At 45.2% G+C, this 27,670-nt stretch overlaps 1 protein-coding gene across 2 annotated transcripts in view; it reads left to right on the top strand.

The window, feature by feature from the left end:
* Positions 1-27,670, top strand: part of ACTN2 (actinin alpha 2) — a 73,994-nt gene that overhangs the window by 45,313 nt on the left and 1,011 nt on the right. Inside the window, exons 8-20 of one of the 2 annotated variants that reach the window (XM_082425515.1) lie at positions 3,563-3,648; positions 5,202-5,294; positions 6,894-7,124; positions 9,349-9,496; positions 11,148-11,298; positions 14,870-14,978; positions 16,356-16,496; positions 18,435-18,617; positions 21,312-21,446; positions 22,365-22,544; positions 23,181-23,327; positions 25,275-25,340; positions 26,239-26,397. In XM_082425515.1, the coding sequence (XP_082281641.1) occupies positions 3,563-3,648; positions 5,202-5,294; positions 6,894-7,124; positions 9,349-9,496; positions 11,148-11,298; positions 14,870-14,978; positions 16,356-16,496; positions 18,435-18,617; positions 21,312-21,446; positions 22,365-22,544; positions 23,181-23,327; positions 25,275-25,340; positions 26,239-26,397 (1,829 nt within the window). Of the gene's footprint in view, positions 1-3,562; positions 3,649-5,201; positions 5,295-6,893; positions 7,125-9,348; positions 9,497-11,147; positions 11,299-11,584; positions 14,979-16,355; positions 16,497-18,434; positions 18,618-21,311; positions 21,447-22,364; positions 22,545-23,180; positions 23,328-25,274; positions 25,341-26,238; positions 26,398-27,670 lie in introns of those variants that run through there. The other variant, XM_082425516.1, reaches the window with a different exon arrangement.

Below are 27,670 nucleotides of genomic sequence, written 5' to 3'. Positions count from 1 at the left end.
CAAATTAAATTTAGTTTTGTTAGAGCTAGAACCTCTCAATATTTTGCAGCTTTAGCGGCCCTCATGCTGGAGACTAGTTTCAGTACCTCTTGTGCCCTTTATCGGAGATGAGTTCATGTGAGTTTCGCCCTGGCACAGCATTTAAAGCACAGATACGTGGAGACCATTCCTTCATTTCACTTATGCATGAGTCACCTCTTACTCAGCAGACGCTTACCGAGCACCTACTATGTATAAGACCCTGGAGATGCTGCAGGAGATGATGCGATGTATAAGGCAGGGCCCGGCCCTCAAGGACTTATATTACTGTTAATCTTATTATTCTCTATCAGCTCATTGCTTCTGCTAATTAGCATTGTTGGGGAAAAGCAAAGACCTTGATTCTGGTCAGTTGTCAGTCTTCTGTTCCTCCTTATTTTTGGTGACTGCATCACGGCTGCTGTACCAAATCACCACAAAGTAGGTGGCTTTTGAAACAACAGAAGTTTATTCTCTTGTAGTTCCGTAAACTGTAACTCTGAAATCAGGGTGTTGGCAGGGCCATGCTCCCTCCGAAGTCTGTAGAGAAGGACCTTTCCTTGCTTCTTCCAGCTTCTAGAAGCCCCAGGTGTTCCTTGGCTCGTGGTAGCATCACTCCCGTCTCTGACTCTGTCTTTACATGTCATCTTCCCTCTGCGTCTGTCTCTGCATCTTTTTCCCTCTACTTATGAGGACACCGGTCATCATGGATTAAGGCCACACCTCACTCCAGCACAACCTCATCTTAACTTGATCACGTCTGCAAAGACCTACTTCCAAATAAGGTCACATTCACAGGTACCAGGAGGTAGGACTCCACCTATCATTTTTGGGGACACAGTGCAACTGAGACAGTAGTCTGTCCATTAGGATTCTGATTTTGCCCGTTTGTTAATTTAGCCATTTTATCAAACACCTGTATTATTGGGTGTTGAACACACCTGAATAGGCTCTTCAGAATCTACTTTTTTCAAAAACCCTTTAGAGGGAGAAAGACAATAAAACAGTGAAGTTGCCACGTGGGAAAATACCTTTCCTTCTTGTCTGTCCTCTCTAAGCTAAGTTTGCATTTGGGTGTTCTGTCCTTTGACCTTTCCATGCCATAAATAACTACCCAGAGTTTACCACTTGAATCAACAGCTAGGATACTGAAGACAGGAGAAGACAGGCCACATTTAGTAAATTCATCTTTCCGTTCATTGATGCCTCCCTGATTTCCTACAGTTGACGGTGAGCTCAGGATTACTGTCATTATTCCTCCGGCAGGCTAACCATCCTCCTGTTCCGGGGTTTCCCTTAGTCTCTGAGTCCTGGTCTGGGCGTATGTTCTGCTTATCCTCTGAGTGGATGGGGTGCGTTAGCACTCTGTTCATTTCTTGCTCCCTTGTGACACATCCTAGTCTCTTATTACTTTTCTTTTTCTTTCCTTTTTAATGGCTCGGAAAAATGCTTGCATACGCTATTATTTTCTTTGCAGAGCAATTTCTGTAAGAGTCTTCTGGTGAAAGAGTTATGAACTTGACTGACTTGGGTGAGGGGCGAGCTGTGGTATAACCAACTCCCCAGCAGATCAGCCCCCATGTGTTAGTTACCCTTTGCATCTTTGCCACCTGCATCCGGACTTACCTTCCCCACAGCTTCCTATGAATGTGTTCTTTCTTCTGCTGCTCTTTTACTGTAATGTCTTATACTGGTCTCCTCCCCTCAGATCACTTAATCCCTTTGGCGAATCCTTGCCTCTCCACCGCCTGCTGCTGTTGACCTTACTTCCTGGCATTTGTGATAGTCTCTGAACCCTGAATGGGGATATTCAAGTGGCTAATTGGGCTGCTCACCCATAAACCTGTAGTGAAAACTGGTGAAACTCTTCCTCATCTTAACTACCTTGCATGCTTTTTAAAAGGTTATGAAAATTGTTTCTCTATTTTCCTCCCTCTGGTGAGTACCGGTTGTAGATTTGTGGGTGCCCGTGTTCTGTGCGGACTTGCAGGAGGGACCTTTGCTGACCCCTGGGCCCTCCATCTGTCCAGAGAGAGAAAGTGCTGTTGCGTGCACTCTGTGGAATTCTGGAGGTCCAACTCTGGCCATGGATGTGACTTCCTTGCTAGTTTAGGGCTCTTCTGAGCTGGCCGTGCCCTTCTCTTTGGCGGTTCTTAGAAGTGCACACAGAGTAATGACTTTGCAAATGTGACTTCTTTGATTTGAGCCAAAGTTTGAAAAACACAAGTGTGTGGGGCTGCTGCGGGAAGGTTCATGACCTTGGCCTCTCGGAGGCAGCCCTTAGCAGGAGCCTGCTGCTGTCGGAACATCTGAGCAGTTAACCTTTTTTCCACACAGATTTAGTATACACCGCCAGACCCGAAGAGTCGTAATGACTTATGTCTCCTGTTACTATCATGCTTTTGCTGGTGCACAGAAGGTGAGGAGGTAAAACACAAGTCACCACTCACCCTTTACCTTCTGTGTCTTGATTTTTTTTTCAATTGTTTTTCTCTTTTTCCCCCGCAACTCCTCTGAGTAAGGAGACCCGTCTGGTTCTGAGGAGGCAGTCGTTTGTCTTTTTCAGTCCAGTTTTCTTTGAAACTTACTTCCTGTCCCTGCAGTAGTATGCCATTCGTCTTTGTTTTCCAGAAGATTCCATGCTGTTCCACATCCCCACGTCCTTTCTATCAATATCCTCTGGAAACCCAATGACTAGGTTCCACCTTAGGGAATTACGAGGCACCTTTTTAACTGCATTCTGTCCAGTGACTGAACTGAGTCTGAAGTTAGAAAGTAATTCAGCCAAAAATGGGGTGAGGCCAAGGTGAGGAAGGAAGGGTGTGTGTTCCCGTGGTTCTGTTTTCTCTCTTCCTGGTAGCTGTCTCGGCAGCTCATACAAATAGTGGCAAGAGTCATAGTTAATAAGTACAAGCCGTGTAGACCCTTCTCTTTAGATGCTTTGTTACTCTGGGTAGTTTCTAGCAATGGCATGGCAAGTATGTATAGAAGGATTAGAAAACATGCCATCTTCAATGAACTTCATCCCCACACAAGCCAGGGCCGTGCACAGAGCAGAAAGCCAAGGATTATGAGGGTGGGGGCGGGGAGTGGCATCCGAGATGGGGCCAGAGAGGTCTGCGTGTGTCCCCGCATCGTGCAGAGGGACATGCCTTGCTCACAGCCAAAGTGGCAGATGACCTGATCCAGTCAAAAGACAAGAAGACGGGATCCCCCAGGTCCTTAGGAAGTGGGTACCAGCCCTGATAGGCAGCCCATGGGTTCCCATAGGAATACCTCGCCTGCACTTTAAAAAAAGCCATCCAGGGTAGGGGAGGAGGGAAGCCCTTGGTTTGATGATGTAAAAACAAAAAAACGTGCTGGTTGAAAGCATTCTGTTTACGAGTGTGTCAGTTCCGTACAGCCTTCCTGAAGGTCAGGAGTGTGGGCCCGAGAAACACAGAAAGTCAAGTGTAAACTAGTTCATTCTTCCCTTTGTTCACCCTGGTTTCTGCTCTTCATCTGTGCATGTGTCTGTTTTCTGTGTTATTTTTCCCTCCCTCAGACATTGTGAACACTCCCAAACCCGATGAAAGAGCTATCATGACATACGTTTCCTGCTTCTACCATGCTTTCGCGGGCGCGGAGCAGGTATTTAACCCTCGTCCGTCCGGTTGCCGGGCTGCTCTTGTGCATCGGTTTTAGTTGTGTGGGCGCACGTGTGCGTACCTGGGTGTGTGTTCGCGCGCTTCACATCTTACCTTGGACTCTTTCTAAGTGTCTTGTAATGACCTAATATGGCAAGTTCCAAACTGCGAATGCTTTTCTATTTAACAGCTTTGCCTTTAGACAGTTCTGAAGTGTTCTTAGCTCTCTGTCTTTCTAAGATATTGCTCTTATTTCATTAATCAATGGTGGGAGACATTTGTGCTTCAGGAGAAAACAAGGGCCATGAAAATTGAGCCACACTGATTGAGCGGTGAAGGGGGACTTGGACAAGGAGAGGTGAACGCCTTTCCAGGGCCCCTTCCCCGTTCTCTGCCTGGAGATTGCCTTCACTGTTCAGTGATGTGTTCAGACATCTTGCAAGATGAATCTGAATTTAACTGAAATAGTGAAAGTCTAACAGTGTTAAAACCTCAAAAAAATTTATACTCCTTAAGATAAACAGCCTGAGGGACATCATGGGTGGGTGTCCCTCTGCTTTCCCCACGTTCCCCTGTTTCTGCTTCCCGCCCCTCCCCCTATCTCTACGTGCAGAGTCCTGAGAGATGGGGTTGGACAGAGTATGTATCATTTCTGTGATCCGTTTAAGACCATCACTGGGGGACTTCTCTGGCGGTCCAGTGGTTAGGACTCCGCGCTTCCTCTTCAGGGGGTGCGGGTTCGACCCCTGGTCGGGGAACTAAGATCCCACAAGTCGCCTGGCGGGGCCAAAAAAACAAAACAAACAAAAAAAGACCATCACCAGCAAACAATGGTAACTGGAAATCGGCCCCTACTAGGGCTTCAGAGGCAAGGCTGGGGGCCAGGCTGCAGGCCCGGAATCTGGACGGATCTCATGGTCACGGTTTAAGGCACTTGGCCACTCCCAGCTCAAGCTCCCCACAAAACAATGATCGGGAATTATTGATACCTCAGCAGCTACTCACATGGGTTAAACAAAGTATTAAAGCAGGTTCTGCCCCGTGGAAGGATCCCATCTAGCACATTCGACGTATTCATTTCAGGAATGAATACGTAGAGGCCCTTGTGAACTCAGTGCAATGACAGATATACATTCAGGACCCAGTCCTGTCTGCTTTGACTTCCAAAGGCTAATGTAACTCAGAGAACTCTCTCCCTGTAGTTGTGAGGTTGGCAGGGGGCTCAGGTGGACGCCCAGGGACCGTTGTTTCCTCAACCCATCAGTTTCTGTTACTAACTTGCTTGATGTTTCACAAAGCTTGTGTTTGTGACTAATGCTATTTCCCTACAGTATATTCAGCCTGCCATGTAAGTCTGTGTGAAAACTGTCCCAAAGGTGTGAAATGACCCGTAGTGTGAAAGAGCTGTACCCTCAGGCTTACCCCACCTGAACCCAGAACCTGCACCACTTACAGCACATGCCGCCTCCCTGGTCACCCCCTGCCCTGCCACCTTCCACGTTGTGTATGCACGTCCCTGTCAACAGAGCCGTCCTGTTTACCTATTGTGTTTTACAGGCCGAGACAGCGGCTAACAGGATATGTAAGGTTCTTGCTGTGAATCAAGAGAATGAGAGGCTGATGGAAGAATATGAGAGGCTAGCGAGTGAGGTAAAGGAAACGGGTCCCCGCGGTCCTGTCCATCCCCACCCTGAGGGTGAGGCACAGAGGGTGAACACAGATTGTCAGTGTTGTTGTTGTTTTTTGTTTTTTTTTGCATTTTTCATCTCAGACAGAATAAAAGTAGGAAAGTACACTCGCTCTCAGGGGTTGTTCATCTTAATTATTGGCACAAAGGTAGTGCTGCTGGTCTTTCCAAGCATTGCAAGGCACAGAGGTAGTTTGCATGTTACAAAACGTAGAATGTGATTCCATCCTCAGTTCTGCACCTCCCCTAGATGACATTGCTTTCCTTGTTTTTTTTCCTGCTTCATCGGCTACTGACATCACGTAGGGTGAGCTCCGTATTCAGAATCCCAGCTCCACGCGGTGACTCAGCATCTAAGGAACATGCCCAGTGAGACAAGGCTCAGCCTTGTGTGTGTATTTAAATATCTAGAGGGAACCTCGGGAGAGGCAGAGCCCTCCGTCCAAGACATTTGAGCATGAGTATCCAGGATGCCTTTCTGCAGCTCTTCAGCTAGATTTCTCAGTTAGAATAGCACTTTCCACGTTGCTTTTCTTTTCGTTCTTATTATAGCACAAATCTTAACTAAGCAGGATCTGAGTGAGGTCCACAGCCACCTTCTCTCTGGATTGAACTCAATCACAGTGACAATGTCAGAGACCAAATAATGTTTGCTCTGACTTACTTTGGCTGATACTTGGTCTGTACTGTGCAAAGTATCAGGACACTGGGAATCAATCTTCCCAAGTAGTGGCGTGTATTAGTCCAAGCTAATGATACTGTTTATATTTCCTGCTGCTATGGGAAAATTCCATTTGGCAACATTGTTTAATGCCAGTGATCAACATCAGGGTTGAAGTATGACCAGGACCGAAGGACAGATGCTCCTCAGTGATGATAGCCTTCCTTTTCTTACCTGGTCCTTCATTTATACCCCTCAAACAGACTATGCAGGGCCTTTGTAAGGCCTTGGTAGTAATTCAAGAGAAGGGGGCGTACTTAATCCTTGGAGTCACTGCCATTTTCACTTTCATCCTGTGGATTTCCTTGAAAGCCAGCTATTAAAATAAAATATACTTTGGCATTGAGTCAGTCCCAGATTTACGATACTTTCATCTCGTAAGTAGACCCGTAAGATTTAAGCTGATTTAAACTAGAAATACATTTTGAGTTAAACCCAGTTCTTTCCTGATTTTATTCCACCACGTGAGGTTTTTGTTTTTTCATTTGAAAGCTCCATCCAGCATTTGTCTGCTAATGTCTGGTCCCCGAGTTTCCTGTAAATGTCCCATTTTTGTAAAACATGACTCGTGCTGACTCTGAATTTTCGACCTGTGCGTGGTGTCACTGGGGCGATGGTGAGTGGCCCTGGGTGAGCACAGACGTTTGTATTTATGCCCTCCTTCCAGTCAGGGCCGTTACAGTCACACTTCTGTAATCTCGGGAGCATTCAGTCAATCCATTCCCAATCGTTGGGTGCCTCTGTTTTTTAACTGGGGGGCACTTTGCTGGTGCTTTCAGCAGTTGTGTGTGTGTGTGTGTGTGTGTGTGTGCGTGCGTGTGTGTGTGTGTTTTGGGAACAGCTCTTGGAATGGATTCAGCGCACGATCCCGTGGCTAGAGAACCGGACCCCTGAGAAGACCATGCAGGCCATGCAGAAGAAACTGGAGGACTTTCGGGATTACCGCCGGAAGCACAAGCCTCCCAAGGTGCAGGAGAAGTGCCAGCTGGAGATCAACTTCAACACCCTGCAGACCAAGCTGAGGATCAGCAACCGGCCGGCCTTCATGCCCTCTGAGGGCAAGATGGTGTCGGTGAGTAGCCCCCTGGCCCCGGGGGCAGCCCCCTTTTTTTTTTTTTTTCTCCCGAAGTCCTTCCTCTGATGGGCCACTGAGAAGAGGCATTGACTATAATTTTGGCCCTGTGACCACTTCCTTCTGGCTATTTTTCTCCCTGCCGTCATGCAGTTCTCGACTCTGGCTGCTCTTGGTGCCTCACACAGAACAGGCCTCTGACAAACACCTAATGATGATGGTCCCCTTCCTCTCCTCCCCGCCTCCAGGTGGACCAGCATCTAGATCACAGGCCCTCTGTTCCCTCCTGTCACCATCTCCCCGATTCACCTTCTCCAGGGCTCAGTCCCATATTTACATCCCTCTTTGCACCATCAGTTTCTCCCGCTCTGCTGAAGCTTTCACATCCGCATAGGAAGCACTCTAGAATCTTCCAGACGAAAATGAAAACCTCCTGTGACTCCACGCCTCCCTACAGCACCTGTCCTATTTCTCGGCTCCCCTCTATGTCTAGCAGGACATCTAGAGAGAGTTCTTCATGGTACTGGTTTTTGGTCGCTTCCCGTTCCTTTATGTCTTTTACTCTTCAACCTGCAGTAAGTAATCCGGCTTCTGTCCAGCCTGAGACAGACTGTTCTGTTCAAAGTCAACAGCGTCCGTGTTGACAACCTAGTGGTCACTTTTATTTTCGTATTCGCTGTAGCTGTAACCATGGCCTTCTTCTTGAAACTCCTTCCACCCTTGAACTTAGCTGACCACTGAGTCCTTCCCGTCGCTGCTCACAGCTTTGCCTCCTCCTGTCCCCGGGCTGTAGGTGGATGGTTCGTGGGTACAGGGATGCTGACCTTCTTCTCTGTCTTGACACCTGCAGGTGACCTCATCCAGGCCCGTGGCTTTAACTACCAGCTGTAATGGCAACACCTCCCAAATTTTACATCTTCAGCTCTGATTTCTCCTCCAGTTCCAGGTTCATAGAGCCGCTTGGATGTCTCAAAACCTAACATCCAAGAGCCCTCCCGCAGTGATCTCTGTCTTAGTAAATAGCATCACCATCCCCTAAGTGACTAAAGCCCCAAACCCAGGTGTCATCACTGATCCTCCTATTCTGTCCCTTTCTCGCACCTGGTTCCTCAGCCAGTGCCGCTGGCTCTGCGTCTGGATTATATCTTAAATCTGAGCAGCCCTTCGGCTGCTGTCGCCTATGCTAAGCCACCAGTGTCTCTCCTTCGACCCTGCAGTAACCCTCTCACTTGCTTTTCTTGTTCTTTTTCCCCTAAAATGCATTCTCTACGTAGCAGCTGCCGTCATCTTTTTAAAATATAAATCAGAGCGTGTCTCCTTTCTTCTCAAAACCCTCCAGTGACTTCCCGAAATACTTAGAATAAGATCCAGATTCCTTATCTGGGATCTGATGTGGTCTGACCCCACGGCCACCCTGCTGACCGCATCTCTGGCTGCTCGACCCCTCACCCACTATGCGGCCGCCGCGCCTGCTGTGGTCCTTCCCCTACGTGGAGTGCACCCCCTCCTCAGGGCTTTAGCTCGTCCCCCACTTCATCCCATACCTGGCTTTTCCATCAGTGAGGTCTGGGCTCCAGTGCCACCTCTTCAGAGGGGTCTCCTCTCAGTAACCCGCCTAAAGGAACTGCCCCGACCGTGCTCTCATCAGCACCACTTGACCGTGATTTGTTTTTCCTTCAAAGTGCATCGCAATCGGAAATAGGAATTACACTTGTTGTTGAATTCCTTATTTAATGTCTTTCTCCCCCAACGATCATGAAAGCTGCACAGGGGCCCAGGGAACTTTACAGGTGCTGTTCACTCTTATATCAAAGGCTCTCACTGTGCCTGGCACGTGCGTGATGCCGGGGAAACAGTTAACGGCTGACTGAACCCGGTCGCTGAGTCAGAGCCGTTTTGGGCTGAGTCACTGTGAGGCTTCATCTTCTCGTAGCCAGAAAATTAAAGCCCCATTAGCCTTTGTCCACATCCGGAGAAGCATCAGGTTATCTGTTTGCCGATGAGAACCGTGATCTTAGTTCTAAAAGGGTGCAGAGATAATGAAGACGTTTAGAAGCCAAAACATTTGAATGGCTATTTGGGGCGGGTGTGGAGGCACAGGGGTGAGGGAAAGACAAGAAGACACAAAGGAAAACACTGTTGGACGTGGTGGAGGGGATTCGTAGAGAGGCCCAGGAGGCCAGGGCGTGACGGACGCGCCTTTGCCTGTCCCCAACCATCCCAGGACATCGCGGGTGCCTGGCAGCGGCTGGAGCAGGCGGAGAAGGGCTACGAGGAATGGCTGCTGAATGAGATCCGGAGGCTGGAGCGCGTGGAACACCTGGCAGAGAAGTTCCGGCAGAAGGCGTCCACGCACGAAACCTGGGCTTACGGTGAGTCCACAGGATGCGGCGGGGCTCCTGGAGAATTGGGCTTGAGCTATGGACAGAGCCCCATGTGCAATGACCACTGTCCCTGGCGCCTGTGACCCTGCGGGCAGCTGCCCTCGCCCCTCTCTCGTCTGCTGTCCCAGGTACTGCGGTTCTTCAAGAGGTGGGTGTGGGGAATTCCCTGGCGGTCCAGTGGTTAGCACTCGGCGCTTTCACTGCCGTGGCCCGGGTTCAGTCCCTGGCTGGGGAACTAAGATCCCGCAAGCAGCACGGCACAGCCAAAAAAAAAAAAAAGAAAAAAAAAAAAAGAGGTGGGTATGAAGATGGATGTTTTTATAAAACAGGACTCACAATGCGTTCTTCCCACACTTACCTGCGTAGGTCTCCGCCTCCTCCTGACTCCCCCGCTTTCTTCTATCTGATTCCACAAGCATCTGTTTATTCCCTAACTGCGGGTCAGAGAACCCTGGCCCAGACACTAGCTTCTGCTGATACAAGGTTTATTAAATGCCGCAAAGCATAATTGCCCACTTAGAAAATCTGCTTGGAAAGGAAGAACACGAGGTGTGATTTTCTATAGTCTTAACTCCTTTGTTTCACTTAGATTCATCTACTCCTTTCAGACCTTGCAGACATAACCTGTTTCCATGGCTGTGATACTATGGTCATGATATTTTTTTTTGGCTCTGCTGTTTGCTGAGGTTAAAGAACGAAACATTCACCTCAACACATGGTAATCTATTTCGAGAAAGGGCAGGGAGGTTCCCCTTATCCCTTGGGTCCCTTTTGCTGTCTTACTGCTTGATTGTCGGTGTTGCACAGCGAGACGGTCACAGGCACAGACATGCAGTTGATACTTCCCAGCTGTGGGCCTTGGATGCATTCTCACCTCTCAGGGCCTCAGCGTCCTCTCCAAATTGGAATAACAATCATACCTCCCTCACAGGGTTTTGATGAAGACTTAAATGAGTTTGTATTTATAAAGTAGTAAAATTGGTATCTGGCAGATGGTAAGTGCTATGTTGTCATCATTAAATATATGAACGTTTGCTTTCCATGTCTAGCTTTGTGGAATTAAATTCTTAAAGGTCATCAACCAGGGAATAAAAATGGGTCCAGTTATAACCACAGCAGTCGCTTAACTTAGGAAATATTTGTAGGGAAATAGGTGGAGTTTCGGAGAGAAATTTTTCTAATGTTATTAGATAAAAAAATCACAAGCTGCATTTAACCACATTAAAAAAATAAAGCTTTCAAACAAAAAGAATTGGAGTAAAGGTTGAGCCCATGGGCAGACAAAGAGAGTACAAGTGTTTTACCTAATAATCCCAGGTAACTTCTGTGAGCTAATAATTACTGACTTAACTGAGCCTCTCACGGGAAGGTCAGATACTTGTTTCTTAGGTTTATCACAGACTTGTTATTTAGAAAGTGCTCAGCGTGCTCTCCGCCCTGTATTTGTAGACACGAGCTTTCAGAACACAGAGGGACTCGGGGCCTTAGCAGAGTGACAGCCTGAATTCCAGTTGAAATGTGGCCTCTGCCTCTCGGGGCTGTCCTTCTTTCCTCCTCTTGGTTCTCTGGAATCACCCAGGACTTTGCAAAGAGGCTGAAGTGTGACAGCACTCACACTCCCTTGCTACAACCATTGCAGGCAAAGAGCAGATCTTGCTGCAGAAGGATTACGAGTCGGCGTCTCTGACCGAAGTCCGGGCTCTGCTGCGGAAGCACGAGGCATTCGAGAGCGACCTGGCGGCGCACCAGGACCGCGTGGAGCAGATCGCGGCCATCGCGCAGGAGCTCAAGTACGTGCTCTGTGTGGGTGCCAGTGCTGACATTGAGCCCTGGGTCCAAGCGAGGACTCGGTGGAGAGCTTCCCCAGGCATTCCCAGGGAAGGGCAGGGGAGCGTGCCTTTCCTGTCCTGTCCCAGATGTATCAATAGAACCAAGCCAGAGGACCCTGTGATGGGATTGGTCCTGTTTTGTTTTTTTTTTAATTGAAATATAGTTGATTTACAGTGTTGTGTTTGTTAGTTTCAGATGTACAGCAAAGTGATTCAGTTATACATATATGTATCTATTCTTTTTCAGATTCTTTTCCCTTCTAGGTCATTACAAAATACTGAGTATAGTTCTCTGTGCTATACAGTAGGTCCTTGTTGACAACCCAATCAAAAAATGGGCAGAAGATCTAAATAGACATTTCTCCAAAGAAGACATACAGATGGCCAACAGGCACATGAAAAGATGCTCAACATTGCTAATTATTAAAGAAATGCAAATCAAAACTACAATGAGGTACTAACTCATACCAGTCAGAATGGCCATCATCAAAAAGTCTACAAATAATAAATGCTGGAGAGGGTGTGGAGAAAAGGGAACCCTCCTACACTGTTGGTGGGAATGTAAATTGGTACAGCCACTATGGAAAACAGTACAGAGGTTCCTTAAGAAACTAAAAATAGAGTTGCCATATGATCCTGCAATCCCTGGGCATATATCTGGAGAAAACTATAATTCAAAAAGATACATGTACCCCTGTGTTCATAGCAGCATTATTTACAGTAGCCAAGACATGGAAGCAACCTAAATGTCCATTGACAGATGAATGGATAAAGAAGATGTGGTACATGTATACAGTGGAATACTACTCAGCCATAAAAAAGAATGAAATAATGCCATTTGCAGGAACATGGGTGGACCTAGAGATTATCATACTAAGTGAAGAAGTGAAGTAAGCCAGACAGAGAAAGACAGATATCATATGATATCACTTATATGTGGAATCTAAAAAAAAGAAAGATCCTTTTTTTTTTTTTTAAAGAGATGCACTGACTTCTGCTCTGGTGCTTTGATTGTGGTAGTGTCCCTGTGTCCTCCCATCGGGCAGCACCCCCAGCCCCAGCACAGGCAGCTTCATATCCAAGAGAATGAGAAACAAGTAACAGGACAGAGCACGGCTCGCAAAGGCGGCCTCACCCAGGCCTGGGTGCAGGAGACGGGACCACATTGCCTGCCCAGAAACCAAAAACAAGACACCTCTGAAGGAAGAAACATTAAGGCCCCACTTTTCTTTGTCGTCAAATAAGTTCTATTTCATTTTCATGCTTTTTATTTTATGGGAGGGGCTAGCACGAGGTTGAGCCCAGGCTGGTTTACCCAGTGGGAGTTGTAGGTCCTACTGGTCCAGGTGGTGCTGCCTCTGGCTGTGGCCACCCTCCGGGAGAGGGGCCTCCCTGCAGTGTTTCTAAGCTTTTTTTTTTTTTTTTTTTTAAGACCCTTGCTTCCTTTTGATAAATACAGAATTTCATTCCCGACTTCTCTGTCTCTCATTATAACCACGGATATATCTGCACAATTTTTAGAGCCTGTCACATAATGATAACTTTAAACAACCAATAATAAATGTTTATTATGATATGTTACATTTTAAGACCCCCATGTTGCTCACTCTTAACCAGAGCAAATGCCTTAATTAACAGAGACGGCCTCTTTTAAGAGTATCTTCCTATTTGGCCTTGCCTAAATATATTCTTAATTATTTATGGTCTTCATATCTAATTTGTTCACTGTGTTTGTGGCGTTACTCTTATTTCTCATGTTTCTTGCATGTTGGCCGTTTGGCTGCTTGTTAACAATTACAAATAAAATAAGGGGGAGAAACTCAAGCAATTTAATGCTCTATCGTAGCTCCCATAAGTAATTTGGAATGGTTTTAAGTGTTGCCCTTAAAATTTAAGTAATAATTTTATATTATTATTATTCTCGGTATCCTCAATGCGTATTTCTTTACACAGTCAAGAGAGGAACCACAGAATTTAAAGCTGTGCTCATCTTACTGTTATTAGTCTCCCTTTCCTTTTTACCTTTTCTAAAATAACGAACGTGTTTGTGCAGTTCTTCAAGTGCAAAAAATAAAAATAGTATGCACAGTTATGCAAACCCTAAGTCCTTGAAAGCAAGTAGGTGTAGAGCTAGTACGTATGAATTAGAGAGAAGAGGGAAAAATGTACACCCTAAAGATAACCACGGAGAGATGAGCGTTGATGTCTCCATTGTGGATCAGTAGACGGTTCCTAGGTTTTTGTTTTTGAAATCTTTCTGTTCTTTAATAGTTGCATTTTGCAGGGCCATGGCCTTTTCACTTTGTATTCAAGGCTGTGCACATTGCTGGTGTATTTTGGTTGGTTTTGGTTTTCTGGTTATAATAATAAGCACAGAATCTCAGTCCATCTCAATTAGTGAAGTGTGTGTATGGAGAAAGCTGCTCTTAAGAACTGGACAGGCTTTCATTAGGTGATAGGGAGCTTCTTACCCACTGAAATGACACTCAGATCACAACTGTATGCATCTTCTTTATTCAGTAACAGAAACAGTAACATTCCATAAGGACAAGCTAATATCACTTAAGAGAAAAAACAAGTAATAAACAACCATTGCCTTCATTTAGAGTTGGAAGAAGAAATAAACTTACGCTTCAGGGAAATGGATTTGGATGGATAGGAGGGAATTTCCTAAAAGCCTCAGCTTGGACCATTTTTGAAGGAGAAGTCTCCTGAAGATGTCTTTAAACCTCCCTGAGTCTTGCTTTCATTTTAACTAAAAGGGTGATTACATTTTGTCCAGGATTCAAACTTTTTACCCCCAGAGAGAATAGGTTAACCTTCTAGTCGAGAATCTGCTTGAATGTTAAGTTCAAGTTACTTCACATCACAAAGATCCCGTTAGGAGGTACAGATGGGGCTGGAGAGGAAGAGGGACTACGGAGTGAGAAATCATTTTGTTCCTGCTGTCACACGAATGGCATAAGACGAGTCGGAATCTTTGTCAGAAGAGGAAGGACTGTGTCCTGCCGGGCTCTGAGTCCCGGGGCCCCTCCTGGACGTGGAGCCCTGTGCCCTTTGAGAGCAGCCAAGGACACGATGGGGTGCAAGCTGATCCCTTCCTCCCTCCCTCCCTCCCTCATGACTCATTTGATGTTCCCATCACCGTGGCTTCAGCACAGCCCCTGGGACTGTCCTCCAGGTCAGATACTTGGCTTCATTTACAGGTACATCACCACTTAAAAATAATGCACTCCGGAGGCCTGGCCAAGAAAACGAAGGGAGAATAAAGTTAGCCTGAGGCGTCGAGAAGACAGCCTTTCTCTCTGTTTAGAAATCTGTTGACCACCAAGAGTTTTACTAATTCTTCCCGTGATGTAAGGGAATAGTGATCATGTTTGCGATGGTGATGATGAACAAAACCCTGAAATACCCTGCCAGTTCCCCATCAGATCTTTTTTTAAAAAAAAATTATCATCTGTTTATTTTGAGCCCATGTCCACTTTTATTCACGTCATCTGGGAAAGTCAATCTTTGTTTTCCCTTCTAATAGTGAACTGGACTATCACGATGCTGTGAACATCAATGATCGGTGCCAGAAAATCTGTGACCAGTGGGACAGGCTGGGAACACTCACTCAGAAGAGGAGAGAGGCCCTGGAGGTGAGTCTCCAAGCCACCCGTTGGCACGAAATCTTTTAATAGGGGCTCTTTCAATAAGTCACTGTTACTAACTTTGTTTTTCTGTGGTATGGTGTGTATAAATCGAAACAGATTATCTAGTGAAAGGAGCTTCTACAAGAGAACATGAAAAGTAGGAGAAAGAGGGAAATGGAAAGTTGGTAGTTTTGTACTGTAATTTATCCATACAGCAGTGACGCATCCTTTTGAATTAAAGAAACAAAAATCCAGTAGTAATGAGATAACGGTATAAACTCATTTTGTGTGTGAAGTAGTAATGGCAGTTAATTCCCCAGAGTCCTTATCTGAGAGTTAATTGAGCCATGAATGAGTCAGGAAATCAGGAGGAACGGAAGTTGAGATGTGCAAAGGGAAAATGGCAACACATGTTGAAGTAAGGAAATATGGATATGAAACAGGATCAGGATGAATTTGGCCTTGTTCAAGTATAAGGCTTGGAGAAACAGCTGGTTTTTAGCTGAACCTAATCGTCTCTCACCACGGAAGACTCAGACGACGTGACAGAAAGAAGCAGTTAGCAGTTTTCTGAGTCTTTTCACCCTGACTCTGATGAAACTTTTAACACGTGTGATACCAAGCTTCCTGGATGCCAGCCAGCTGTTAACATATCCACCTAAAGAAAAAGGCTGAGAGAAAGGAAGGACCAGGCATATAGCAGAGACAGCTCAAATATTTTAGAACAGGAGGAAAAATGAATCTAATTATAGAAGACTTGAAGATACCAGACGCTTCCGTGCCAGCTCCCCATCCTCTCTGCCATAGGAAACGCGTAGTACCATTCTCGGTGGCTTGAAGCCTTGTGCTTTCATATGCTCAGAAAGGCAAAGAGGGTCTCTGTGTGAAATCCTGAATGCGGATTTAAGAATGTGGAACTGTAGTTCCTTCTGTCTTCTCTAGGCGACTTTTGGGAAAGGCACACTGTTGATTATAAAATGAGGAAGATACCGTGAATTTTCTGTGAACCAGCACGGTTAGGGAATCAGGTCCTATAACTTACAAAGTACTGCTTTAGCTGAAAGCAAGGGCCTATATACCCTACGTGGAGTCTCAGTTTTCAAAAGAGTAGCATGTGGTAGAGTATTTTAAATACTTTCAGAACAGTGTGACTCTGGATGTTGTTAAATCCATCTCTGATGCAGAAGGCACTTCGGAGACCTGCAGGGCTCAGCCTAATCATTTGAACATCAGTTAATCTTTTGTGTACACAAGCTAATGATGAGAGGATTGTGACCATCAAAACGTCAGATAATAGTTTACTGCTCTGGAGTGCCTCTTTACATGTTCAGAGAATTTTTATGATTTAACCTATGATAACACTGGTTTGTATTTGATCTCCAGAGAACTGAGAAATTGCTGGAAACCATCGATCAGCTTCACCTGGAGTTTGCCAAGAGAGCTGCTCCTTTCAACAACTGGATGGAAGGCGCCATGGAGGATCTGCAAGATATGTTCATTGTCCACAGCATTGAGGAAATCCAGGTAACTGAAGCCAGCTCTGTGCTCTCACTGTACCAGAAATGAATTGTAATTTTAAAAACTTAGAGTTCTCTTTTTGGTTTTGTTTCATTTTTTAACTTAAAAAAAAAAATGTGGTTAGAAAACCCATATTACCCTTTGGCCTTTAGCTTAAAAATGTGTATACCACTCTTTAATGCAACTAAATTAACATCAGCCAGATAATGGTGACTATATCTAAAAGGGTCTGTTCTCTAAAATGGAATGTGGAATCATATGAGCAAAATAGACATATGCTCTTGGAGTTAGTCACAGCAAGTTATGAGTTTATTGGCTGCTGAGTTAACTACTTTGCAAATGTTTGCATATTACCCTTCATTAAGATCTATAGGGTTTTGCCAGATCATAAAGCATAAGAAGCCACAAATCAGTACCCTCTGCTTCCCGCCATCCAAAATGTTCTGCTTTTGATTTTTGCTGGAGCTTCAGATTGTAAATAAGACCTCTAAGTGATCGAGTTAGGGAGGAGCGTTCCTCTCCAATAGCCAGGACCCAATATATTAGAGACCATTGTATACTGAATTTGACGTATAATGGAATATAGAGAAAATACTTTTAGATTCTTTTTTTTTTCTGTAAAATAGATAGGTCATCGAAAAGAATCCAAATGTAAAGGAAATACTGAAGGTTGGGATTTGAACCCATATCTCCCTGCCAAGGAGCATTCTAGAAGGGTTTGCACCGGGGTGTAAGAGGAAAGAAATTTGTTGAACATTGCCTTTGTCTTCTGAAAGAGGCTGTGATGGTGTTTCTTGCATAGACTCTTAAGCAGAGGTTGGCAACCTAAAACCATTTATTTTTGGAATAAGTGAGATGTCTAAGTATGCCTTGGAAGCCATACTTGATGCATGAAGTAGTTTGTCTGTTTAGTGAAAGGTGTGCTAGCAGCTGATCTGTTGTAGCATCTGAACTGAGTGTTAGCTTCGCCCTGGAAGGTGGTCCACGTGGCACCTTCCTACAGCTGAGCATAAAGGGCTGCTGTCTTATACTTTAGGGTCCAAGGGTATAGGGTTGTTAAGTGGAGGTTTTATAAAGCCTGAGGGGAAGAAGTTGGTTTCTGTGGCCTTTTCTTTTGGAGAAAGGGATGTACTTCCTGGTGATCTTTAGGTATAAAGGCAGCAAATGTGAGGTTCTTTTCTTGGGCTATAGGTAAACCTGGTCATTAGAAAGGGCAGCTAATTTCTTTTTTTTTTTTTTTTTTTAAGTGTACTGGGACACAGCCACACATTTTTTTTTTTTTTTTTTTGGCCACGTTGGGTCTTCGTTGCTGCGCACGGGCTTTCTCTAGTTGCGGTGAGCAGGAGTTGCTCTTCGTTGCGGTGCGTGGGCTTCTCATTGTGGTGGCTTCTCTTGTTGCGGAGCACAGCCTCTAGGTGTGCAGGCTCAGTAGTTGTGGCACGTGGGCTCAGTAGTTGTGGCTCGCGGGCTCCAGAGCGCAGGCTCAGTAGTTGTGGCGCACGGGCTTAGTTGCTCCACGGCATGTGGAATCTTCCCAGACCAGGGCTCGAACCCATGTCCCCTGCATTGGCAGGCAGATTCTTAACTACTGCCCCACCAGGGAAGCCCTGATTTAAGTTCTGTATGTCAGTGGCGAGTAAGACCTAAACAATAGCTGGGGATCATATATGATGAAATCAAACATAATTTTTTTAAAAGAAAACAATTATTTTTTGAAGACTTTGGATTAATAGCCGCCAAGGAGTCATCAGGAGATCTTCTCTTCCCTTTTTGAGGAACTTGACTTTTGTGCACCAGATAGCTTTTCTAAGACATCCAGAATTTGTCTTCCACTGGAGATTCCCGCAGTTATAAAGTCATTTATACACGTGCTGAAGGGAACAGCAAGCCTGTAAAATTCACACTGAAGTAAGTCGGGTTTTCTCCGCTCTGTCTCTGGCTTAGAGCTTGATCACCGCCCACGAGCAGTTCAGGGCCACGCTTCCCGAGGCGGACGGCGAGCGGCAGTCCATCCTGGCCATCCAGAACGAGGTGGAGAAGGTGATCCAGAGCTACAGCATCAGGATCAGCTCGAGCAACCCCTATAGCACCGTCACCGTGGACGAGATCCGGTCCAAGTGGGACAAGGTGGGCGACTGAAGGGGGAGGGGGCGAGGCTGACGTTCTCGAAGCTGAGGTGGAGGGAAGAGGTGAACCCCTGGGGGAGTTAGAGTGGCTGCGTGACGTTGCCTCACGATCAGGGTCGTCCTTCACCCCAAATTTCACAGACATGTTAAAAGAGAAATTGAGGCACAGTAACAATTTTAAGTGTTTGAGCAAAAATCTATTCGAATTGGGCAGCATCCAGTCTAGCCGACAGAAAGGGACTCCAAGGAGCTGAACAAAATGAAAGACTTTTATAGGCAGAAGGGAGTAGGAACAGGGAAGTTATCTGGCCAGCAAAAAGCGGATTGGTTATTGCAGAGTTACTTTCCTTTAGGGGAGGGAAGGGGTCTACCCAGATGACTGATTGACTAAGATTCTGTTTCTGGGAGAGCGGAAACTGTAATAAAGTCTTGGTCTGGTGGAGTGGGATTTAGCACTCGACTCTATTTTGGGCCTGTTGTTTTTAACAGATGAAATATGTTATACTCTTAAATACCATTCAGCAGCTTCTGTGATTTGTAAGGAAAGAAAGTAGAAATGATTGTCCTTAAGGAAAACCTTATCAGTGTTGGCAAACTCAGTACAGGTTATGATACTAATACCATAAAGGAAACTACTTTTAAAACCCCAACTGAAAATTTGATGGAATCGGCTTGCCACTAGTACTTCATTAAAGAATTTTTACAATATGGGGTAGACATGTCCCAAGTGTGTGTGAATTTTAAATGTGGGAAAATTACTTAGAAAACTGTATCTGGGGAACCAAAGGACTTCCTGCTAATTTGCTGCCTCTTATATTTTGGGAAAACGTACAGATTTAATTATAGTCCAGGGGGATCATTTGAGCCTTTTTGTCTCATTCTTTTTTTTTTTTTTTTTTTAGAAATTCACGTTCTTTTTATTTATTTATTTATGACTGTGTTGAGTCTTCGTTTCTGTGTGAGGGCTTTCTCTAGTTGCGGCAAGTGGGGACCACTCTTCATCGCGGTGCGTGGGCCTCTCACCATCGCGGCCTCTCTTGTTGCGGAGCACAGGCTCCAGACGCGCAGGCTCAGTAATTGTGGCTCATGGGCCCAGTTGCTCCGTGGCATGTGGGATCTTCCCAGACCAGGGCTCGAACCCGTGTCCCCTGCATTGGCAGGCAGACTCTCAACCACTGCGCCACCAGGGAAGCCCTTGTCTCATTCTTAAGAAAGATTTATTTTCATGTTTAAATTGAGGCACGATCATCTTAGTATGCTACTACATAGTCTTTAAGAAGTCCACAACGTGCATTTGAAGTGGCTTGCTATAAAAATACACATTCAGCAATCGTTTAGTTATAAACGATGCAAAGAGGAAAAAAAAAAAACAGATATGGGAAAGAGTGTTCACCTGAGAGACCATAATTAGTTATTGTGTTTGACCTTAAAATTATCTCTGTTCTTCTGACAGCCAGAGTGAAAAGGGAACCGTGTTGAGCTAAGTAATTTCCTTGAAAAAAAAGGGAAAATGTATCATTTCTTAAAGTGAGACAAACTTTTCTCTTGTCACTAAGTTATAAAGCAAAATTTGCCAGAGGGAGTTTTGTAAAAGGGACATTGAATAATAATGTCTTCAGCAGCAGTTTTGCCAACACACAGAAAAGCCTTCTTGAAGTAGCTCTTTTGTCTGCGGATTCAAAAAGAACTGAGACATAGCATTAAAGTGTAAATCACAGGGTACAAATGGAATGGAAAAGATGTAGGCGGGGTAGGATACTTTCCTGTGGTCCAGCATCATATAGGACTGAGCTCCTGAAACTGGCAGGGGTTCTCAACTTTTTTGTGTCTTGGATCCACTTGGTAGTCAGGGAAGCCCGTGGATCCCTTCTGATAATAATATCTGTAAATTCATTAAAAAATTTAAGGTTACAAAGGAAATAAATTACATTAAAAATAGTTATTAAAATATATTTTATATATATATGTATAACTGAATCACTTTGCTGTACACCTGAAACTAACACAACACTGTAAATCAATGGTACTTCGATAAAAAATAAATTTTAATGAAAGGCTATATATATATATATATATATATATATATTTAAAGTTGGGATATAGTAATGTATGTGCTTCTTTACTACCACATTTTAAACCAAGATCTAACAGCAGGTCTAATAATTGTGAGTAGTGATGAGTGTATATGATATTTTGAGAGGCAGGCAGTAACTGATGTATATGAGAATGTCTGTGATTTCTATTGTGATAAAGTCACAGTGGATTTGGTGCCTGCATTCATCATCAAAGGAAATGCTCATTTTCCATTAGGGGTGGTGAAAAAATAAGGATGCCAGTTTTCCCTCATTCAAGTTCACAAATTCTCTTCACCCTGGACCCAGCTCCCCGCAGGGTTAGTACTGCAGGCCGAGAGCCCCTGGCTAGAGGAATGGTCAGTGTCCCTCTTGCAGACTTAGCCAGTCTTTCAGCGGGCAGTGGAGGCACTGGGTGGCAGCCGAGGCTAGACTGAGCTCTTTCTTTAGTCCCTAAAGTAGGGACCCCACTCCCCTTCCCCTCTCTCCCTCCCTCCCCTCCCCCCGCTCCCCTCCCTCTCTCTCTGCTCCCACCCCTGCCCTTCAGCCACCACCACCGATCTTGGTCCCTCCTCCTGGACCGCAGCTGGCCTCTAACCCCTGTTGCCCTTGAACCCTGGCAGGTAAAGCAGCTCGTGCCCGTCCGGGACCAGTCGCTGCAGGAGGAGCTGGCCCGCCAGCATGCCAACGAGCGTCTGCGGCGCCAGTTCGCCGCACAGGCCAATGCCATTGGGCCCTGGATCCAGAGCAAGATGGAGGTGGGTTAGTGCCCTTCAGAGGGAGCCTGTCACAGCCTCCAAATCGGTCCCTGAGCTGACACGACGGCCCGTCTCCACTCAGTGCCGCGAGAGCACCATCCAGCTCGCCGTGGGCCTTACTCTTGATGGCCCCTGGGCTCTTGCAGCCTGGGCGCCCATGAGTGTCAGTGCGGGGTGGGGGGCAGGGAGGGCACCTGTGCACCAAAGTTGAGGCTCTTCTTGCTGCCATCCATTCATTCTGTCCTTAAGAATGGTGACGGGGCTCCTTCTCAGTTTTCAGCCTCTGCAGGACCTAGATTTTTAAACCGTCTGTCCCTAATGAGTCACAAATACTTGGCATTTTCAGAACATTCAGGGAAAAGTAATCTTTGAATGACACTGATTGCTGGGTTCATTTTATCACCAAGAACAGCCAAGAGACATTTATTGGCCTATTTATTCTTCTCCCAGCCTCCCTTTTGGTGATAAAATGTTAACTTTTTTCTTAAAGAGGAGGACATCTAAAAATCTAGGAAATTCTTCTGACCGGTGATGAAGCATCCAGTGGTCTGAAATCTCCCTGGCAGCTGCATTCATGCAGACCATCCCCTGGCCGCCTCCGGAAGAGGCAGCTCCAGCCCGGGGAGCCTTCTGAGTTCACTGGAAGAGGCCTAAATGGCTCCTTCCTTACCCGTCTTGCTTTGCTTTTATGGATCTTGGTGGTTTGGTTTTGTTTTTTCCCCATTCTCTAGACAGACTAGAACTAGAGCTTGTTTCACGCTGCGGTACTATCCTGTTTCCCACTTTATCTGAAAAAGCAAGTGTCTCTAGCTGCCGCCTAATGCCGGCATAGCATTGGAAGCAGAAGCAGGAAGGCCCCCGTGGCAACCTGAAAGGCCGGCTCACCTTGTGTTCTTCTCCTGTTCGTGCCTCCACCAGGAGATTGCCCGGAGCTCCATCCAGATCACGGGAGCCCTGGAGGACCAGATGAATCAGCTGAAGCAGTATGAGCACAACATCATTAACTACAAGAACAACATCGACAAGCTGGAAGGCGACCATCAGCTCATCCAGGAGGCCCTGGTCTTTGACAACAAGCACACTAATTACACCATGGAGGTACAGGCACCGTGCAGGCCTGCGCTGCTCTGGTTTTTGGTTGTGACCACTTCACCTTCTCAGGGTGTTTTCCTCCCACGTTTGTCTCCATCGGTTCCTGTTTTGTTCTAGAAGTATGAAAAGGGATCATTAAACCTTTCCCGTCACTGTATGTGAAAAAGCTTTGTGAACTAGATCAGGCACTACATAGTTGTTAATTATCATCACCATCCTCAACAACTTTATCCTCATTATTATCACAACAAGGAATTCATTGCACTGCTTTGGAGAGACGAACCGAAATTGGACTATTAACGTTTTGGCCAGTTTGACCCAATTTGATCTTGCAAATTGGCCAGTGGGTATAGTCCAGGGCCCATCCTGCTATTTGGTAAACGCTAGTGACAAATAATACACTGTACATTGTATATTTTATCTTCACAGTGCCAGTTGTCACTGTTAGAACCCTGGTCTCACTTCTGAGTATTTCCCACTATAGAATCTCGAAAAAAGTGGAAAAGTAGAATTAAAAAAAAAATAGCATAGGGAAGCCCTACTTATCTCCCTTTGGGTTGACTCTCTTGTTATGAAAATGAGGAGGCAAGATTGACGTGCTGGGAGGACCTGGAGCTGATCGTTTGCTGTTTCCCTCGGTAGCACATTCGTGTGGGCTGGGAGCTGCTGCTGACGACCATCGCCAGAACCATCAACGAAGTGGAGACCCAGATCCTGATGAGAGATGCGAAGGGCATCACCCAGGAGCAGATGAATGAGTTCAGAGCCTCCTTCAACCACTTCGACAGGGTACCTCACTCCCTCTAGTTATTTGAAAGGCACCACTGGGGACATCAAAAGATGTATTTGAAATAATATTCATGCTATTATTTTAAGTTTTAATGTCCTTAAAGGTTATGGGGAAACAGGATGATTAAGGCCAAAGGAAAAGAGCCTCTGAAATGAAGTGTGCTAAGCTCTGATGTCACTCAAGGTGACACAAAGTCTAGGTTTGTGGGCAGTTTTATACAGAGCACTTAACGAATGCCTTTGTAGTTGGGGGCAACACTAGATTTGTTCTAAGTGAGAGTGTATCCTTAACAAAATGTGGTTTTGGGATTTAGGTCATTTTCTAAGTACTTAAATACAAAGCTGTAATGAACTTTTCCTAATTAACTATTTAGGTGAAGCACCTGATGAAAATTAGCCTACTCTTGCCATAAAATTTAATTTTCTTTTTTAATTAACAAAATTGATTCATGGAATGTTGAAGGAAAATGCACCAACAAAATGGTGATCATATAAAAAGTTAAGTGCAGCTCTTAAAATATTATCTAGTATTTTGATTTGAATACAATTGAGTAAAACCAGTTCTTCACAAGAAAATGCCCAGTTTGCTTATCATCTAGTTAAAAGTGACTCCTAAGGCCACATTCCATTCGTTAAAAGATCCGTAACAAAGTAAGTATATTTCATTACTTTGCTTGGGGACCCGGTTTATGGTTTACAGATATCAGTTAAATGGTTCTAAAATGCCTCTGCTCTAGACCAGCCATATTCAGGCCTATCAAAGAGTTCAGAAAGTAGACTTCTGATCAGGGAGCTGAGGCATAAATAAAGAATTATACACAGAGTAGGACATTAAAGTTAGCTTGGCTTCAGCACAACCATACTGTACAAAACCTGCTGTAACACTGACCTGACTTCCTTCAGGTTGAGTCATTTTCCTCCCGTGGAGGGAAATAATTGATCATCGTCCCTACACACATCCACCCGGGCTTATGCGAAGACAGCCCTCAATCATTTGGGCCACCTCATAGGAAAAAAACCCCCAAATTTATTTGAATCTAGGATAATGAGACTGTCTTTTGCAACCAAAGTTCAAAGGCAGACAATGCAGAACCTGCCAAGTTTAAAAGTTTAAATTAAGGATTTTTGTGTCTTGGAGGGACCCGGGCCTGAGAGTAGCTGCGGGGTAACTTTCCAGTGTGAGTCCTAGCCATGCTTTCATCTTTGGGGGAATTTTACAAGTGAGGACTGCCTGGGGCCGCGAGAGCGTGAGCATTTCTCAGAACACTTAGAGTGTGTTCGGCCATCGGTGGGTGGCAGTGGGCAGCTCCTGACGAGGTCATTTTCACTGGCACTGGGTAGTCCCTCCTGCTTTCTTGAATGTGTGGTCTCCTTTCATTTTTGACTGTTTACCCTCCTTTCCTCCTTTTTCCTTTTTAAGAAACTATTTTCTAACATCCCTGTGTCGGGTCTGTCCTTCCTCTAAGTCAATGATGACATTTACAAATTATTTGGCAAATCTCAAAGTGTCCCTTCTTGTATTGGACTTTGTTCCCCGGTCAAGTAGAGTTTTTTATTTTGCCTCTAACTCTCAACTTCTTCTTTTTAATTTATTTATTTATATAATTTATTTATTTGGCTGCGTTGGGTCTTCGCTGCAGCGCGCGGGCTTTCTCTAGTTGCGGCGAGCGGGGTCTACTCTTCGTTGCGGCGTGCGGGCTTCCCACTGCGGTGGCTTCTCTTGTTGCGGAGCACGGGCTCTAGCCATGTGGGCTTCAGTAGTTGTGGCTTGCGGGCTCTAGAGCACAGGCTCAGTAGTTGTGGCGCACGGGCTTAGTTGCCCCGCGGCATGTGGGATCTTCCCTGCCCAGGGCTTGAACCCGTGTCCCCTGCATTGGCAGGCGGATTCTTAACCACTGCGCCACCAGGGAAGCCCTCAACTTCTTTGTTCTTTGTATTTGTCGGCAGAGGAAGAATGGCCTGATGGATCATGAGGATTTCAGAGCCTGCCTGATCTCCATGGGTTATGACTTGGTAAGACAGAAGTTGAAAATTTCACTACCATGTGATATTCTATTGAGCTTAGATTTGTATTATAGGAGACAACTGCCTTAAACTCTGGCAGTTCATTTGGGGTTCGTTGATTTACATTGTCTAGGGTAACATTTTTGAAGGTTTGCCTGGTACCATATAAAAATAACTTCACAGAGCCAGAACATGTATTTTCATTCAGTCATCGGTCAGCTGGTTTTTTTCTAGTGAAGGAAGAGAACATAAACTTTCCTGATGATTTTTAAACAGCTTTAACTGGGAGATAATTCACATACCATACAATTCACCCACTGAGAGTATACACTTCAGTGTCTTTTCCTGCTGATTTTTAAAGCATTTTTTCCTCTAGTATTTTAGAAGGTAAAAAGTTTTTAGTACTAAATCAGCTAAGAAATCTTACATTTCCCTGTGGGCTCTGAGTGTGCCCTTATACCCTCACTTCTCTATTACCTGCTAACGTGTAATGTTGAACATGAGCTGCTTTGATTCCTCTCAGAACTGTCAAATAAGCATCATGAGAACCCTCCTCTGACAGTATTATTCTTCTCAACTGTAGTCTGAGAAAAGGCCTAACCCTCTCTGAATTCCTCTTCCATAACTATATTAAGTCCCAACGGCAACATGGGTTAGAGAGAGGAAGGAATTCTGACATTCAGGAGCTTCTGGGTTGATGCTACAGCAACGTTTAAAAATCATTTGACGGCAGTAAACTTAAGTCACCCGTAAGGGGAATCTGTTCCAAAAACGGAAGGGAAGTGCAGGGAATATGTAACTTTTCAAGCAAAAAGGAACTTGCATGCCAACAGGTAAAAGCAGGAGAACGGCACTGCTGAGAGTTGTGTACGGTTGAAGTAAATGTTTCTTTGCAACCTTGCCTCAGGGTGAAGCTGAGTTTGCCCGCATCATGACCCTGGTGGATCCCAACGGGCAGGGCACCGTCACCTTCCAATCCTTCATTGACTTCATGACCAGAGAGACGGCCGACACCGACACCGCCGAGCAGGTCATCGCCTCCTTCCGAATCCTGGCTTCCGACAAGGTCTGCACGGACATGTTTTCTTCTGCTTTTGTGACAGCCCACTGCTTCATTCTAATAAAAAAGGAAACAGCGTTGCAAATAATAACCATTTTGCTGTATTGCATTTTGTATCACATCAGCACTGAATTCAGAAAGCACATAAACATAACAGAGATGCACCCAGAACAGGTTAAACACAGACATTCTGTCCTGGCATTTGTGCTTGTCCTTACGGGGAGTTTTATAGAAGGAACCGAGAGCATGTATTTTGCAGTTTTTTGTGTGTTTTTCTGGTTCGACCCTACTTCACATTCTGGGTTGGTAGCTATGACTCGGAAAGAAGGAACAATGCAATTCAGATGTTATAAAACTGAGAACCTTCTCTCAAGGATCAATGACCCTGACACTGTGCCCCACCCCTGGAGCAAAGTTAAATAGAGCTATTCATTCATTTAAAAAATTGGCTACTTTTTCATTATCTGAAGCCTAGAAATTAAGTAGGAGTTTAATTGCAAGTACAGAACTTTTAAATCTCTTTCCCAAAACAATATAAAAACATCTCAGTATGTATAAACTCAATTTGGGCTATGATTCCTTTACCCTGTGTTCTAGCTGAGAGGGAAGGGAAGTTAGGATTCTAAAACACATCAGCATGGGACTTCCCCTGCAGTCTACTGGTTAAGACTCCACCTTCCAATGCAGGGGGCGTGGGTTTGATCCCTGGTTGGGGAACTAAGATCCTACATGCTGTGCGGTACAGCCAAAAAAAAAAAAAAAAAAAGAAACACATCAACATGGCCATGTTTATTACCTTAAAAAAAACCCTTATCAGACAAGATAAACTATCTTTAAAATAATTACGTTTGTTTTAAAATGAATCCTTTATCATGGGGATAGGGGTGGAGGGGAAGAAGTCCAACTGATGTAGGAGATAATAAACCAAGGCTTATTTAACCCCCCAAAAAACCCTACTATAAATTACAATATGATATTTGCTATTTATCTTGACCAGCCAATCTGTTTTTTTTTAAATAAATTTATTTATTTTATTTATTTAATTTTGGCTGCGTTGGGTCTTTGTTGCTGCGCGCAGGCTTTCTCTAGCTGCAGTGAGCTGGGGCTACTCTTGGTTGTGGTGCGTGGGCTTCTCATTGCAGTGGCTTCTCTGGTTGCGGAGCACGGGCTCTAGGCGGGCAGGCTTCAGTATTTGTTGTACGTGAGCTCAGTAGTTGTGGCTCGTGGGCTCTAGAGCGCAGGCTCAGTAGTTGTGGCGCACGGCTTAGTTGCTCCGCAG

This window comes from Balaenoptera physalus (genome assembly GCF_965194825.1).
Source record: "Balaenoptera physalus genome assembly, chromosome: 14".
Lineage (NCBI taxonomy): Eukaryota > Metazoa > Chordata > Mammalia > Artiodactyla > Balaenopteridae > Balaenoptera > Balaenoptera physalus.
The sequence above is the reverse complement of the archived record's forward strand: the minus strand, read 5'-3'. Positions and strand labels throughout refer to the sequence as shown.